General features: G+C 45.0%; 1 protein-coding gene across 2 annotated transcripts in view; it reads left to right on the forward strand.

Moving 5' to 3' along the window:
* LOC106740771 (5'-3' exoribonuclease 2 homolog) overlaps nucleotides 1-15,335 on the forward strand; it is a 33,928-nt gene extending 18,593 nt beyond the window's left edge. Inside the window, exons 16-17 of one of the 2 annotated variants that reach the window (XM_014612142.1) lie at nucleotides 9,796-10,019; nucleotides 10,241-15,335. In XM_014612142.1, coding sequence (XP_014467628.1) covers nucleotides 9,796-10,019; nucleotides 10,241-10,312 — 296 coding nt within the window. In that variant the 3' untranslated portion in view covers nucleotides 10,313-15,335. Of the gene's footprint in view, nucleotides 1-4,034; nucleotides 4,117-9,795; nucleotides 10,020-10,240 lie in introns of those variants that run through there. The other variant, XM_014612143.1, reaches the window with a different exon arrangement.
* The last annotated feature ends 695 nt before the right edge of the window (nucleotides 15,336-16,030 follow it).

Genomic DNA, 16,030 nt, shown 5'->3' on the forward strand with positions numbered 1-16,030 from the left:
GCGCAGGTTATTGGGCATGATCGTCGCGCGAAACGACGAATGCGCGCGACGTAGATGAAAAATTCCCGAGGGAAATCATCGAGTGTTCGTCTCGACGGGAATTCGACGAAAGTAAGACGACGACGACAAGAGCCGATCGCGAGGTATTAGGCGCGAGACTTGTTGTCAAGTTCAAATTATCGCGTCTCTGATACCCTCTTCCGGAAGGAAACGTCACGTTACACATCTCCGAGTGGAAAATTGACATGGGGCGTACCCTCAACGATACACCGTCTCGCGTTGTATTCGCCGTCGCGCGTTCGTCGTAATGAGTTTCAGTGCTCGTAACATATCCGCTTACGTACGTATCGCGATTCCGCCGAGCGTCGTTATATCGAAAGCCGATGCAACGGTAGCGAGATTTTGCGAATGGCGCAGTCGGACAGGCTTGATTTAATCTGAAGTGGCACGGCTAGCGAACTCGCGTCGCTAACTATGGGAAATATATATATATTTATATATCCTTCTCTTTTTCCTTGCCTTTTTATTTCTTGCTCGCGTGACTCCCGAGTTTTCCCGATATTCGTTGTAAACAACGGGGGAGGGAGGGGGATATCGGCTCCGCGGTAGAGAGAGAAACATTGGTGGGACTCGCGAGCGAAAACGAACGCAAATTGTGGCACGACCGTTGCGTCGCGTCGAAACAACATCAGAGGACTGATAATCGATCACACGCGGGCCGATGTTAATTAGGATATGCTGTTTAACCGGACGAGATATATTTCGCGCGATACTGCTCGCGAGCGCGCGAAAATCGCCAGTCGCAAATCGCGGCGCTCTGTAATTTCGCCGCGTCTCTCTCATTAATTTGCGCGTAAAGCGCGACTAATTGCTGAACCGACGAATTAAGTATCGCGGTCGACAGAGCTAAGGAAACCTGCCGAGTATGTGTGCGTCGGGAGACCCCATTATTTATACGTGTGTTCACTGTAACTTCGGTTACCGCGGAATCTCGAAGTTCAATTAAGCCGCGGAACAATCCGTGGAAATCGCCGTAGCAGTCAACACGCTGAGTTACCGCGAAGATCATTCGCGCGAGACCAAAGCTGAACGTATCATCTCTAATGGACGTCGGGTTAAAGCACCGGCAAAGGCGTCAGATAAGGCGCCATCGTTGATTGGATCACCGCGAGGAATCGATATCCCCCCCTCCCCCTTCTCCTTTTCCACCTTCCGTTTCTCTCTCTCTCTCTCACTCTCTCTTACTCTTCCTCTCTTCCTTCCGCGCGCACCCACCTACATACAGTCTACCTTCGAACACGTTTCACCTCCCCCTCCCCTCGCGCCCTTCTTCCCATTCCTTCTCCTGGGTCGTGGGTGCCGTGGCTGCCTCCAATTTCTCCGTGACGGTCTCACGGAGGATTCTCGAGAGCCCTCTCATCGCCCTCCGGGTCATCCAACCGAGTTCTGTCCGGCAGTCTCCATGCCAACACCCGCTCGATAAATTTATTGGTCGCCTCTGACACGACTGCCACCGGGTTGCGTCTCTTTCGTGCTCGCTGCCGCGTATTCGCGCGTTCGCGCGTTAGATACGAAGGCCACGAGATAAGCAGCGAATCGTCGAATCGCGGCTCCGCGAAATCTCCCCGCTCTCTCCTTCTCTCTTCCTCTCCCTCTCTCGGATGAAAAGTGAGAGCGGTGATCCGCATCCCGCATTAGGACCGTTCAGATTCTCCTCCACAGGTGCTTCCCCATCCTCCTGGTGGCCACGGTATTTTCGTCGAGGAGAAGACAACACTCGGAACAATCGGTCGTCGAAAGATAACGCGGTGAAAGCAAGACATTCGATTACACCGAGTGAGTGCACCGATAAGGAGTTGTATAGTTATTTTCGGCGCCAAACGTACCCTTTCTTGATTTCAACCACATAAATGGTAGCAGCGATTAGACACTATAGTAATGTTTGCTATAGTAACAGTGATAATAACTTGACATGCATATTGCTGCTACTATCTTTGTGGTTAGAACAAAAGGAGAGTATATTTTGGCGCCGAAAATGGCTGTAATTTTCTATCAGTGTGTATCGCTGCTCGTGATATCCGACGCGAAATCGCTACCGATCAAATTCGAGCGTCTCGAGGGTGCCGGGGAGGATCGCCGATCGCGACAATCGGTATCTCAAAATCCGGCTCCCCCTGTAAAATTGCAAATAAATTAGGAGCGGGGCACGATTGCGAGAGTCAACACGTTACTCCCGCATCTCTCGCTGCCATCCACCCTTCCCGCCGACGCTCCCCCATGAACGTGCGTGTCTCTTTGTGTGTGAGCACGCTTCACTTGGGTTGCGTCTGATTCACGCACACGCGTACGTCTGCGTACGTCCACTTAGTAGCGAATACACGCCGAACTGCGAAGCGAACTTTGATTATTCGGAAAAGCGGGCAAAGCGGAAGGAGAAGAAGGCGCGTGACGAAACGAAGCGAGGCAAGACAGTGAAGGGAAAACGGAAGAGAACGAAAGGCACGGTTACATCGAAGCAATGATCGCGGGGAAACAGGCGCAAGAAGGTTCAGAAAGAGTGAACGGGAAGCATCAGAGACGGCAGATGGAGAAAGGCAGAGCGGAAATAGCGGAGAGAAACATCGAGCGGCGAAATGAAAATCAAAAGGAATATTAATGTGGGAAGCACGGAAAACGGGGGACGAGAAGAGGAAGGAAGGAAGAAGAGTACACGGACGAGTTGCCAACACAATCCCGATGCGTTTATTAACGCGTATCGCACGGCAGAGATTTGCCGGCGCAGCGACTCGAGATCGACTGTGCACGGCAGGCATCCAGCCAGCCAGAGGGTCAAGTATTCCTCGTCCTTCTCTGATCCACTCCTTTTTTGTCCCGCTCCTCTGAGCGCCTTGTCCTGCCCTTCTCCTCTGCGTACTACCTTGCTCACAGCTCCCGAATTTTTCGCGTCGCGACGCAACGTAAAACCGTTCACAGTAGAATCGGCGTCGGTCGGCCGGATATATACACAGTACATACGATATTCGGAATTACAGTACAAGTACAGTACTAAATTATCTGGTTGTAGCAGTCAAACATTCAGTCGGCATGTATTAACTAAATTTCGATATTTGTTACCAAACTCTTCTGTCGGTATATATTTTATTCATTCGACAGCACGTGTATACTCGTGTAGATCTGGTACGTGGATGAAATTTACTCGACCGGCGAGGCAGATACACTATCGAAAGTCCATTTCTTGACGGAGGAGCAAATTGAAACGATGCATCCGCGTTCAGATGCAAAGACCGTGCGGCAATTACGCGCATTTTCCGCTTTGACGGCCGCTTGCAGCAAAGCGCTCGTTAAATGTAGACGGAATCGGTTACATAGAAACGAGGAGGAGAAACGGGTGGCTTTTTCGCCCGTCTCTCTCATTCCTCCGTACGCTATGGGACTGGTCCGGTCATCGATATCGAAACGCAATTGGAAAGCTCTGCTGGATTCGAGTCGGTTGGAAATCGGAGCTTTTCCGCACTCGAGCCTCGGTTTCGCTGATTCCCAAAGCTCGTCGAAGCGTAGATTGAATTGTTTCGACAAACGGCTGAACATTTAGCAGCTACGGTTTTGAAATGATCGCTGTCGGGCCGTCACTCGTCGTGAAATTAAATGCGCGCTGCATCTATGAGGGGATGTTTAAGCTGACACTGTCTCGATGTCGTGCTTTCGCTCCATAAATTGCGCGCCTACGCTCAGAGAAAGAATGAGCCATAGAAGCTAAAATGGAGACAGCTAATGTTGTTGCTACCGCAGCTAAATTTATTACTTGTTCGAATTAAAGCGCTACAGCGAACAATATAGTTGTACGTTGCAGCAGATTTTGCTTTTAATATCGTTGCTACCGCAGTTAATAAATTTAGCCATGATAACAACGACATTAGCTGTTCCTATTTTAACTGTCACAGCTAGATTTTACCTACTGTGGCTAATTATTTCTCTGAATGTAACTTCGTAGGAAAGAGAACCGAAGGTGAGGAGATTCCGTGATTTTTTCATAGATATGTGACTCTCACGAAGCAGATCGTTGTTCAGAAGTTACATTCCCCTCTTGCGAAGTGATCACGAACGCGGAAAGCCATGGTCTAAGAAGGATGAAGGAGGAGACGAGAGACGGAATAAAGAGGAAACGAAGAAACTGCGAATTGTCGGTAGTGAACGCCACCTCGACTCTCGTCGAGACTCTCTTCGGCTCTTTCGGTTTCGTTTCGTTTCGCCGACTGGCTCGTCCAGGCACTAGGAGAACCGCCTTCGAGGGCCTCCATTATCGCTGGCTAAAAGGTGGGGACGCAAGAAGTAAGAAAGAAAAGTCTTGAGTCGCAGCCGGTTCGTTTCTTCGTCGTGAAGGTTAACGCGAATACTCTCGTATATACGAAAGGCCAACGAGCGAGAAAAGAATGCGGAAGAGGAAGAAGAAGAAGAAGAGGTGAAGGAGTAAGAGGGAAAGAAACAGAAGAAGGAAGAAAATGAGACGGCGCGACGGCGAAGCCTTCGGGTGGATCGACTGACATGAAGGGGTGGCTAGGGGGAGGGAAAGGTTGCGGTGAGATGCGTGAAATGAGTGTGAGAAATTACTGCCCGCTTGACTAACTGGCTTCATAGAGGAAGAGCCTTTCTATATTTCGCGCACGCACCGCGAGCACACACGCGGCAACCTCCAAGTTCCATCGATTCCAGCTCCCTCCTCTGTCCTCTCGCTCTCTCCCCTGCATCCCCCCACCACTACTTTCCGCCGCTCCCCTACCAACGAGTGGTGGGCGGAACAAAGCCGCCAGAAATCGCCCGAGTGGTACTTTGACCCGGTGGCGCCATCTTGTACCGGTCGGCGGGTTTTACGGGGGTGAACGCATCGGGGTGTACGCATTGTTCTCGCAGCCAGGTAGAGTTTACGAGGGCGCGCTTTTTCCCAGCCCTCCTCTCTTCCAGCCTCTCCGCTTTCGTCGATCACCCCGCGTTTCTAGCTTCATCTCCTTGCAACCCTTTTACTTTCCTTCGACGTAGCGCGCACGCTTTATCGCGCCCGATCGTTGAGCACCGAGCAAGAAGGCCCGAAACCGGCGGAATAATTAGCGTGCTCGCGTATCTCGAACATTCGCGAACGATAACGCGGTGAACGCTAATTGAATGCTCGCCGTTTCGGTTCTCCCGTCGCGCATTTTCCGCGCGAGGAAAGAATTATCTCGTCGTGAGAGCTGGGGATGTCGGGGGATTTTTCTCCACGCGATAATCGCAGCGAACTCGGAATTCCGATCGATTCATCGTCTCCACTGCGTCCCCGACGGAGGATGCTGCGTGCACGCGCTCCTATGGCCGCGTAACTCGTCATGAAAGGAGGACAAGGCAGGGAGAGAAAGGGGGAAGACGCTTATTTAGCTTACCTTTTACTTACACGTGCTGTACAATGTTTACCTACACCCACCTAAGCATATAAAGACTGTGGAGGAACTGCTTGACAGGAATAACGTTTACATAAGATAAAAGGATGACGATTTCTTAAGAAAAAAAAAAGACAGAGGGGCAGAGAGAGGAGGAGAAAAAACGTGGAGGTCAGAGTTGACCACGCGGACGTCGATGACCACGGGAAATCGATATTCGCGAATTTCGAGAAAGAACGCGCGGGATCTGTTTTAAATATGACCGTCATCCACTCGACCGTGTGCTCAAATGAATTTTTTTTTCTTTTTTTTTCCCCGTGGCGCTTCAGAAAGCGAACTAACCGGCTAACTAAATGCAATTTATGAAATAAGTACCGGCTAGTTTCATTGGACCCTATTGGCTTTATTTAACTTCGTTATGTGCAATTAGAAAATTATAGTTTCAACATAAATCAGAGAGACGCGGCAATATCATAGCGCCGGTCACCTGTGATCTCCATGACGATCAACGTTAGTCCCTCCGCACGCGACGAATTCACGCGAACACGACGTCGGATTGCGACTGGAACTGCGTAAATGCAGCGTGCGAGAGGCATCGTCGTTAGATGTAGCGAGGGATAATGGATACGTCGCGGCTGATCCCGTCATTTATAAGCTCGATAAAGACGATAGGTGCGATGAATCCCCCTTCCTGGGGACGGAGCGCTATATCTTCGGATACGGTGTGCGGCGGGTGCGGATCGAACGCGCGGACGGGAAATTTCAGTTTGAAACAGGAACGGGAGAAGCCGACCCACATCGAGGTTTCGAGTGTTTGTATTGCTGACGCGGCAATCCAATCCAATCCAATACCCATGGCGAGTAGAGGTACCTCTACGTAGCGCACGCTCACGTACACACACACACACACACACACACACAGAGGCATATATACGAATGGGAATCGCTCTCCTTGTCCTTCTTTCAACGATCCTGCCCGCTTTTCTGTCCGCTTTTCGATACAATTTCGCTTCTCGCTCATACCGTCGGAAGTTCCATCTCGTAACCGGACGTGCGTCCCTTTTTCACTATTGTTAATGATTCGTCCGCCACTCGTGCGTGTTATCGGCGATTCATTTCAGACGCGTCCGTCGAGGTAAGACTTTGACACTCGTAACACTGCTTTGACATTCGTAACACCTGACGTTGCCCACGGCCGGCTCACTTGCATTCCTCTCGAAACCCGACCTCTGATCGATACGGCACACGTGCATGGGAAGAAAGCGATGTTAATTTCGCTACAAATTACATTGAGGAGAAAGTATTTGGTATTCGTGACTGTAATCGTCTAGTGAAATAATTGCAATCAGGAGAGCCATTTTTTTTCGTAAGTGCTACCACATTGTTAACGATGTAATAACGTTTATTTGTTACTGCTGCCACTGCTGCTTTGTTAGAACAGAATAGAAATATGAGTAATGCAGTTATATTCCGAACGCTTTTCTCAGTGATAAGCTACAGCGTGTGCAAGACGAGTAACGCGCGCGCCAGCCGACTGCAGCGGCGCGTTATTATCATAAACGCAACAATAACGAGGGATGATCCGACGTGTAAACTGTTAAACCCTCTTTCTTTTCTTCTATCCGGAGCCGAGGGTGAGGATTACCATGGGGGTTGGACAACGCGGGCCGCCCGGAGTCTACGGGGGATGTTATTGTTGCCGCACAAGGAACGAGAGGAAAGGCTCTGGGTTTTCGAGGGGGGAAAAAGGGGCACACGCATAGACACGTTGGAAGTCTATAACTGGTGTTCGGACGGACGCGCGCGCGCGCGAGAGATCAACCCTTCGACCCTCGATGATATCGACGTGGTGTTTGCCGCCTCCCATTACGAGCTCGATTGAACCAAACTATACGATTATCGTGCGTCAGTGATAGCCTTTGTACGCACGGCCGATGGATCCCGAAGGGTTAAGGAGTTGCGCCACTTTGCGAATCGCGGCCCGCGTCGTCGCCGAATACGTACAGAAACGCACGATTCTCTTCGCGGCTCTTGCCACGCTCAACTGTTGGTTAATCAGCGTTGAATCGATCTGGTGATATTTATAACGATTCTCCTAGTCATTTACCAAAGGAAAGATAGACCGACCAATAAACCTTATCGTGGATGTTGTAACGATATGTTATTTTAGTTATTGCGGTAGGATATATTTATGCGTATAATGACGCATATACCGGATTAATCTCCGAACAAACGTACGCGATGAATCCACACGTTAAACGAGTCTCAGAACTCTAATATTATAATCTTCTTATAATCCTCTACCTCCCCCCCCCCCAACTAATGAATAAANATTTCGATTTTTATTTCGAGCTATTTAGAGTTTTAGAATCGAGGATCCATTTAGCGTAGAAAGTAGATCCATCGCGTGCGTTTGCCCGAAGATTAATTCGTCGTGTGCGCCACTACACGCTAAACATTTATATCTTCCCGCGACGGATTAAATTTGTGACGTTGCAGGAAATATTGCCTCAGCCGGAAAGCATTACTTTATTAAATTGCCAGACTCGTAAAACTCGATTAATATCGCTTAATATAATGAGATCTAATGAACGATGAAAATCCTCGAAATATTTCGCGAAGGTGACTTTTCGCCGGCGACTGAAGCACGCGCGCAATAACACGAAGTATTATCATCAGTCCCGCGATATTGTCTCGCGGTATAGTTTATGCGAATTCGCACGACGAGTTCGACTCGTCATACGCGCCGCGTGCGCAATCAATTCAATTAAAATTGATTTCCACCCGCAACGCGCGACACATCAAACAAACCACCCCCGCGCGCTCGCACACGCCCGTGCCTTCTCTTATTCCGGATTCCCCCTTGGCTCCCATGTAGCATCAACCATCTCGCAATTCGAAAGCCAGGCTATAAATATTCAAACGGGGAGTCACGGGGTCGCGACGTCGCGGGGTGCGCACGGCCGTTTTGTCCTTTTGTCAGCACGATCATTATATCTCTCTTTCAATTTTTTTCCTCCGCGACGACCGAAAAGAGGAACGCGCGTGCGAGCGAGAGAAGAAGGGGGGAGGGGGGAGGGAGAATTCGATGTTTCGAGGAGAACGCTACGTTCGCGAACCATCGAGAGCGGCAGAAGGAGGTGCAAGGGGGTTGTGCGCAACGTCGAGCGCGAAATAACGCGAGCCTCACTGTCTCCGCGTTTCCTCTTTTCCCGCGTTTTCCTCTCGTTACTCAAGGAATCTTAGCCTCTCTCTGCGGTTACGTCGCGCCGATTCCGTCGCACATCGTGCATATTTCTCCTCGATTCGAATTTTCGATATTCAATATATGTAAGTGTTATAATTTTGAAATTTAAAAACACATTTTATATTTCAGCGTCAATTAACGTTATTATATTAATTTCGTGCTGATTTCTGGCATAATTTTTGTGCCACTTTTCAACATTTACCTTATGTTAACACATAATTTTATGTGAACCGTTTGGGACATGCGAAATGTGTTGAATTTAACATAAAATTATACTGTGCAAGTCCCAATTATTTTTCATACATATTTAATTTCTCCTTTCCCTATCCTGAGTATTGAAATAATTAAAGTAACATATCTCAATTCAGCTGTGTTGTGTCGATAACCAGTGACCGTCTGGTGACATTCACTACAACTTAAACTGTTAAAGCCAAACAATGCTCGGAAACAGTCGCGTGCTCTCCTCTTTTGCATACCCGGGCGAATGTTGTATCGCGTCCTTTCACCGCGAGATCACATCTATGAGGCTCCGCGTTCCCGCTGGCGAAGCGCACTTTCGAAAATCCCTTATTAACGACAGGCTCGGTAGCGCTATTATGACGTTTCACGATGCAAACAAACACGCGGCGTCTGCTTATCCCAATGACGTTGCCGGGTCCTACGCACGCTGCATATTATTTGAGAACGCGGGACACGCGTCGCCACGCTTCCATTCATCTAGGCGGCTATATTGCGCCCGTCCGTCCCCCTGTCCCTCCCTCATCCCGGCCTCGCGTGTGTTAATTATCGGGAATAACTACGCATTCAGTGCGACCGACTACTCGTGGCAATATTTATTAAAGGGTTAAGCCATCCCGAATGGCCGATTTCTTTATTGTCTGTCGGAGTTTGTTTAAGATGCATTTTGAGCGCGTATTTGAGACAATCCGGCGCGAACTTTAGAAATGCCGTTCGTATATGCGACGATCACCGCGAGCATTTGATCATCGTCGTTTTTAAGAACCGATATCGTGCAAAAAGTGTCCGTAAATATTATTCTTATTCTATGTGTTATCCCTATTTGGCGATTCTTTTTTATATACAAGATACACGTTGCTTTCCTATCCTGTTAATACTATCGTGCGTATTTTGTATTTGCAGGTTATCAGAGCGGCTACCAATCGGGCTACGGTTACGAAGATAGTGCCGGTTCGAGTCAAATGTGCGGACCATGGGCATCCGGTTACGGTTCGAGGAACTATCCACCGCGGCCCTATGAGTATCAACAGTCCCGTAATCATTACAACAATCACCAGTTGCAATCCGCGCGGAACATGTCGAGTTACCAGAACGCCCAGCAAAGCTACAACAGTCAACGCGGAATGGTACGTGCATTCTGAATCATTCAAGATCTAACATTTAACGCAAAATCGAACATCTGTTTTTCATCTGTCTCTCTCGTTAGAAACACATGAAACGCATGGTTATCTTAACTATGCCTTAACTAAGCCCTGTTGTTATTTTTGTCGTTGTTCTTGATTAGTAGAACATCTTCGTATATGAAATGAGTCTAATGCAGATATATCGTTCATTTGATCTTATATAGAATTACTCGTCGTCACGACCGGGGCCGGGCGGAGGAGGAAACTATCGAGGTGGGTGGCGACGAACAACATGAACGCCCGATTCTGGTATTACAAAAAATTGGATGTGTACCTATATAGTATAATATTATACGGAACCATGAATAATTTTTGTTGTCACCTTTTCCTTTAAATCTATTTTGATAGAATTCACTTTACAATTTTATCTGGTTTTATATATATTACCATTATTATATCTCTTATTATATTGTAATGTAACGATTTGTACATGTACGTCTCTACCATCCGGTGATTTGGTCGGTTGATTTTTTCGCATAGGCATGGGAAAAAGTATCAGTGTTCGCTATTTTCTGTGCGGAAATTAGCTGTGATTCGATATCAATTCGACAGTTCAATATCGAATCTGCGAATGAATCACCGCGCACAATGATTACTTAATTAAGGTTTAGAAACAGTGACCCGCGAGGAATTCGAGTCAGCAGACTTCATTGTAGATAATAAAAAATTACATGACCTCCTACTTGATCAATATATACCAAGGTATATTGTTATAAATAATCAGTACAAAAAACGTCAGTTAAATATCGTCGTACAACTAATACAACCTAAAAGTTGTATCGCTCGCATTAATATAACTATGGCGCAACCCGAGTCGAAAATTTTAGCTCTATGTTGGCCATGCAAATTTCATCGAGCTTCAAGGATCGATAAAGAATTTCGAGGCTTAACATTATATAAGCTATTGCTCCATCTATATCAATATTGTTTATTTACGTCCCCTTTTTTCGAGCCTTAAAAAAGGACTTATTCAAAAATAATTTAATATTTGTAAATTATTTACGATCTTTGATTGAAAGTACAATTAATCATATAGACTTATATAGTAAACCGTTGTTTGGGTATTTGGATCAATACTTTGTATTGTGTGAAATAGGCACATGTACAGATTGATGAATAATCCGAGCTTTTCGAAGTCACAATCACTTATCAAATGATGACAATCCATGAATGTCTACTTAAATTTCGGCCCAAGTATCTCTCTATTTTCAAATACGTCAAACGTCCGCTGAAATCGGACACCTGAATATCTGACGTACCTGAAAAAATACATGATGTATCGCTGTTCACGTCTCTTCATTCTCCGTTCTACCTTTTCGATCCAGCATTCTGGCACCCGGTTGTCTCCGTCATGGCACTTCAGATATTCACTTGCACTGACATACGATTCGATCGGAAGTCAGATTAGGTTAATTAGCGCGACACCGACAAGAGCCCGATTAAATATTTCGAGAACCGGCGGAATGCTTCGTGTTAATTAGCAGACGGAAATTCTAATCAACAAACAATAACGATACATTTACGTCGCTTCGCGTCGTATGTTTATCACTCGTCCGCCGATAGTACGCGATGTTTCCAAAGTAGTATCGATTGTGTTGTCATCTTTCGGCCGCCAAATGTAATCGCCGTTCATCGTCAGAGATCGACGGTCGACGTTCAACACGCGTGATTTTACAATTCTTGCTGATTGCTCGCTTGCTCCCGTCGCGTATCGTTCCGTGATCGTGTTGGCAAAAAATGCAACATGCACTTATCGGTGCGTTATAGCGAATTCGATCACCCGCGTTACATCGGATTGGTGCGTACTAAAGGTTGCTTCACATGAAGCAGTTATTTAAATAAATATTAAAAAAAACAGCATTTTTCGACGATTAACATGTTGAGTGCCGTGTGGGGTCATGTTAGATATGTTTCCGTTCAGACTGCATAATGCATACTTCACGTTTTTATCTCTTCCGTTCATAATAATAATTTTTGTAGTCTTATAAATATTATAAGATATATTCTATAAAGATAATAAAAATATATAATAAATTGCGGTAATTGTGGATTATCGGTGACCTACGCGGCGTGAATGGAAAATCACGTGAAATTGGCGCGGGGCTCATTGAACACTTGATAGTGATATTGTCGCGTTATATTTAGCAGAATATACGTTAATTATCTTCATTGTTAAAGTGCTTATGTTGGTGCCATTGTATTGGGATATTTTATATGTGGCAGTCTTTGGTATGCATTAATACGGTGTAGTGCGGATGATCGAATTCGCTATTAGTTAAAATTACCGTCGGGCGAATTAAATATTTCGTACGTTATAAAGTACATCGCGTCCTCACCGAGCGTGACGAATTGCGGTACTACGATCTGTACCTTTCAGCTGCTCCTTCTCCACTCTCTTGCAATCTTGGTCTTTTTCTCCCCCTTTTTTTTATCAAATTGTGAATATACGTCTATTTAGCGTGTGAATATACGTCTAATTAGCGAATAAAGTGTACATATTTGATTTTATGTACGTCATGTATACCTGTTTCATTTCAAGTATTGCAAAAAGCAACAAGATGCAGCTGAAAAGAACAGAACTCAGTGCAACGACCGTAAATGCGTTCGGAGACATCGGTTTGCTCCGGTTGCTCCAGGAAAGTCGTTTCATCAGGTAGATATTCGAAAGATTATCTTAAGATCATTTTAAGAGCAAACCGATATCTCCGAAACCGAACGCAGCTTGTACTATCGTTGCGCCGGGAATTTGGCGCGCGTCCCGCACGAAGTGATCAGGCGGCTGATTGTGTATCTCAAGACGTTAATTAACGTGCGTTTCCCTGAGTTGAATCGTATCTACGCGTATATCGGTGGTAGTGTCGGTGTAATATTAGTGGTATGAGAGAGTTTCATTCGAAGTGTCATAACGGAGCAACCGGGAGCGAAGATACTGAATTGGGAAGCCAAGACAGGGAGCTTCGAGACACGACTAACATACATTATGTATCTCAAGGTGTGTATGTGAAATCATTTGTCATATGGGTTTCCGATGTTAACGAATATTGAGATGATCAAATATTAGATCATTTCGAAATCTCTCTCGTTAAGTCTCGACATGAAGAAAACGATTGTAGGTGAATACTTAACATCATGGCGCCATAACCTATACAATGTAAAATCTCGAGATTCTCTGTTGATCCTTAAAGTTTGGTGGGAATGTGTAGGCGTAGGTCAACGTCGAACCGAAATTTGGGAAGTTACGAGGAAACTCGGTCATTTTGTGGAGCCGCATGGCAAAATTCAGACCTGACAAATGTCGTCTTGTCTTCAACAAAATCTGTACTGCTCGTATTTGCATTTCGTGGGACAAAAGGTTTCGTTTCGTATCATGTGACGTCATGTAAATTGGCTTTCTTATAAACGCACGCGTATCGTGTCGCATCAGAGGTATAATAAAATAAAAGATCAGTCGAAACAACTCGAATAGAGTGGAACAAACTAAATTTCAGAATTGTATATGACGAGCTGCTCTAATTTTTGCAACAGAATTGTATTCTCCCGATGAAAAACAATTATCATCATAATTTAGCATCACAATTTAACATCAGAACTACGTTTCAACTACGTTTCAGTTGAGCGCTTATTCTTGACGAGATTTTCCAATTGAAATTCCTACATCAGATTATCGATCTGATTCAATTTTCACTTAATTTGCTTCAATCGCAATTTATGCGACAAATTTGCTTCATCCCGATACTTGAATCCTGACTTGATCCTGAGAATGCCATTATATTTTCTCTGATGTAAATTCGATGCGCGGCCGGGTCGCTAACGATCGCATTTTTCTTTATTACCTTATCGAAGAGGACTAATTATAATGCATGCATATATCTTAATTACGCGAGAAACCGCTCTAATCGTGTGGTAATGATAATCTAGTTGTACATTCTTTCAACACAGATGCGCATAATATGACCACAATGGTGTATGTATCTTTTTATAAAGATATAACCGAGGTCGTAATTTTCCTTCAAATTGAAATACCTTCACAGGCGCTTCGCGCTTTCGATCAGGTGTCGATCTGATTTAACGCCTATAATAACTTGTCATTGTCGTCGATTTTATTCTCGTGTCTTTTATGTTTTCCGATTACTATTGACACGAGTAGAATTAAATGTGTACACAATAAAAAAAACAAATCCATTGAAACAACTCGAGTCGAATTAAACGGGACTTGTTTACAGGGTTGCACACGATGAAATAATTACTCTAATCTTTTCAGCAACATTTTCGTGTTCCTTTGACTTCTTGTTTGTGTAAACTTTAAAATTTAATTGACTGAAATGGTCTCATTTATTATCCAATTTATTTGCCTTTTATCAAGAGTAGAATCATTTGTTATCATGCAGTTAGATACATTTTTTTGGTTATTGAAGGTATATTTATATATCATGTAAATATATTTACGTCATATACTAACTGCGTTTCAGTTTTGTTAATCGTTTACTGCTGATAAAATTTTGCAGTTGAGATTTCTGCATTAGATCATTGAGATCTGCGATTTTTATCCACTTTTCCTCGATCGCAACTATTGCTTGTGCAACCCAAATGCTTGTGTTACGCAAACGATCACTTGCGTAACAGAATTCGCGCAACCCTGAGACGTAGCTCCTTTTACTCGATTTTTTTTTCAGCATAATAATTACGGTCAATGAATTGTACATATTGACTGAATTATACAAGGTATAAGTGTCGTCGCATTAATTTTTGACTGGACAAACACAGTCTGTAGGTATGTATATGGTAAACAGCATAGTTATTGTCGGTTATATCAGTAGCGGCGAGTGAAACTTGCTCGTATATCGTAGAACCGCACTTATCAACTTGTAGAAGGAAAAGAGATCGCAAGGCGATTCGTGGATCCCTGTTTGAAAATAAATCCGCAAAACTTATACAAAGATCGTGTCCGAGCGAGTAAATTTTACTCTTCGCTATATCAGTCTAGGCTTAAGCGCAATATTAAAACGTCATTATTGTGTGACCAAAAACGTACTTACTTTCCCAGCCGCAAAATCACGCTCTAGCAAGCGATATCTTTCGTAAATATTACGATTTGTATTGCTTATCTCGCGAATTCGCGGCTACCCCGGCTAACACGTGTAAGTGCGCCTGATAAGTAAGCACGATTTTGGTTGTGATCGAATTATTGAACGGTATTTGTCATATTTCTCACTCTATATTGAAATACACGATATTTCTGTAATGAAACTGTCCGATAAATGCTGCGGCTTTCAGTCATTACCCGAGTCGAAATTTCACCGCTATTTCAATCCTGCACATTCCATAGAATATGAACAATCAATTGAAAATGTCGAGCATATAACATTATAAAGGCCATTGTCTCACAATGATATTAAAACAATTGCTGCCGTTAAATTTCGACTCGAATATCTCCTCACTTCCGTAAGTTTATCCAATTATTTCACTCACCTGGAATATATGGTGCATCGCACCTTGGCGTCCTGCATCCCTTTGTCTTGGCTTCCCGATCGAAAATCCCAGCTCCTATTTTTCCGACCTGGTATTGTCACTAAACACGATTACGTGAAGAAACGTGCGTTAATTAATGCGACGTCGACGGGAGCTCGATCGAATATTTCAGAAAGCCGACGAAATATACATATTTCGATCGATCGACGAGAATTGTAAGCGGACATCGATACACGTGCGACACGGGAGCATGCGCCGGCTCGAAAATGCAATGTAAAATTCGCTTATGGAAAAATACGCGACTTGTATCCAAACAAAATAGGCAGAAAAGTCATACCGCAACTATCGTCAACCGGAGCCCCCTTCCCCCCTCCATCATTGAGAGGCTAAGCGATCGCAACGCAATTAAAACATTCCTGACCTTCAAGACGGTTAAACTTAATCTCGTGCACTTTTCCGAAAATTTCCATTACGTTACGAGACGT

The sequence above is a fragment of the Dinoponera quadriceps genome, unplaced genomic scaffold (assembly GCF_001313825.1).
Source record: "Dinoponera quadriceps isolate SergipeBrazil2010 unplaced genomic scaffold, ASM131382v1 scaffold453, whole genome shotgun sequence".
Taxonomy (NCBI): domain Eukaryota; kingdom Metazoa; phylum Arthropoda; class Insecta; order Hymenoptera; family Formicidae; genus Dinoponera; species Dinoponera quadriceps.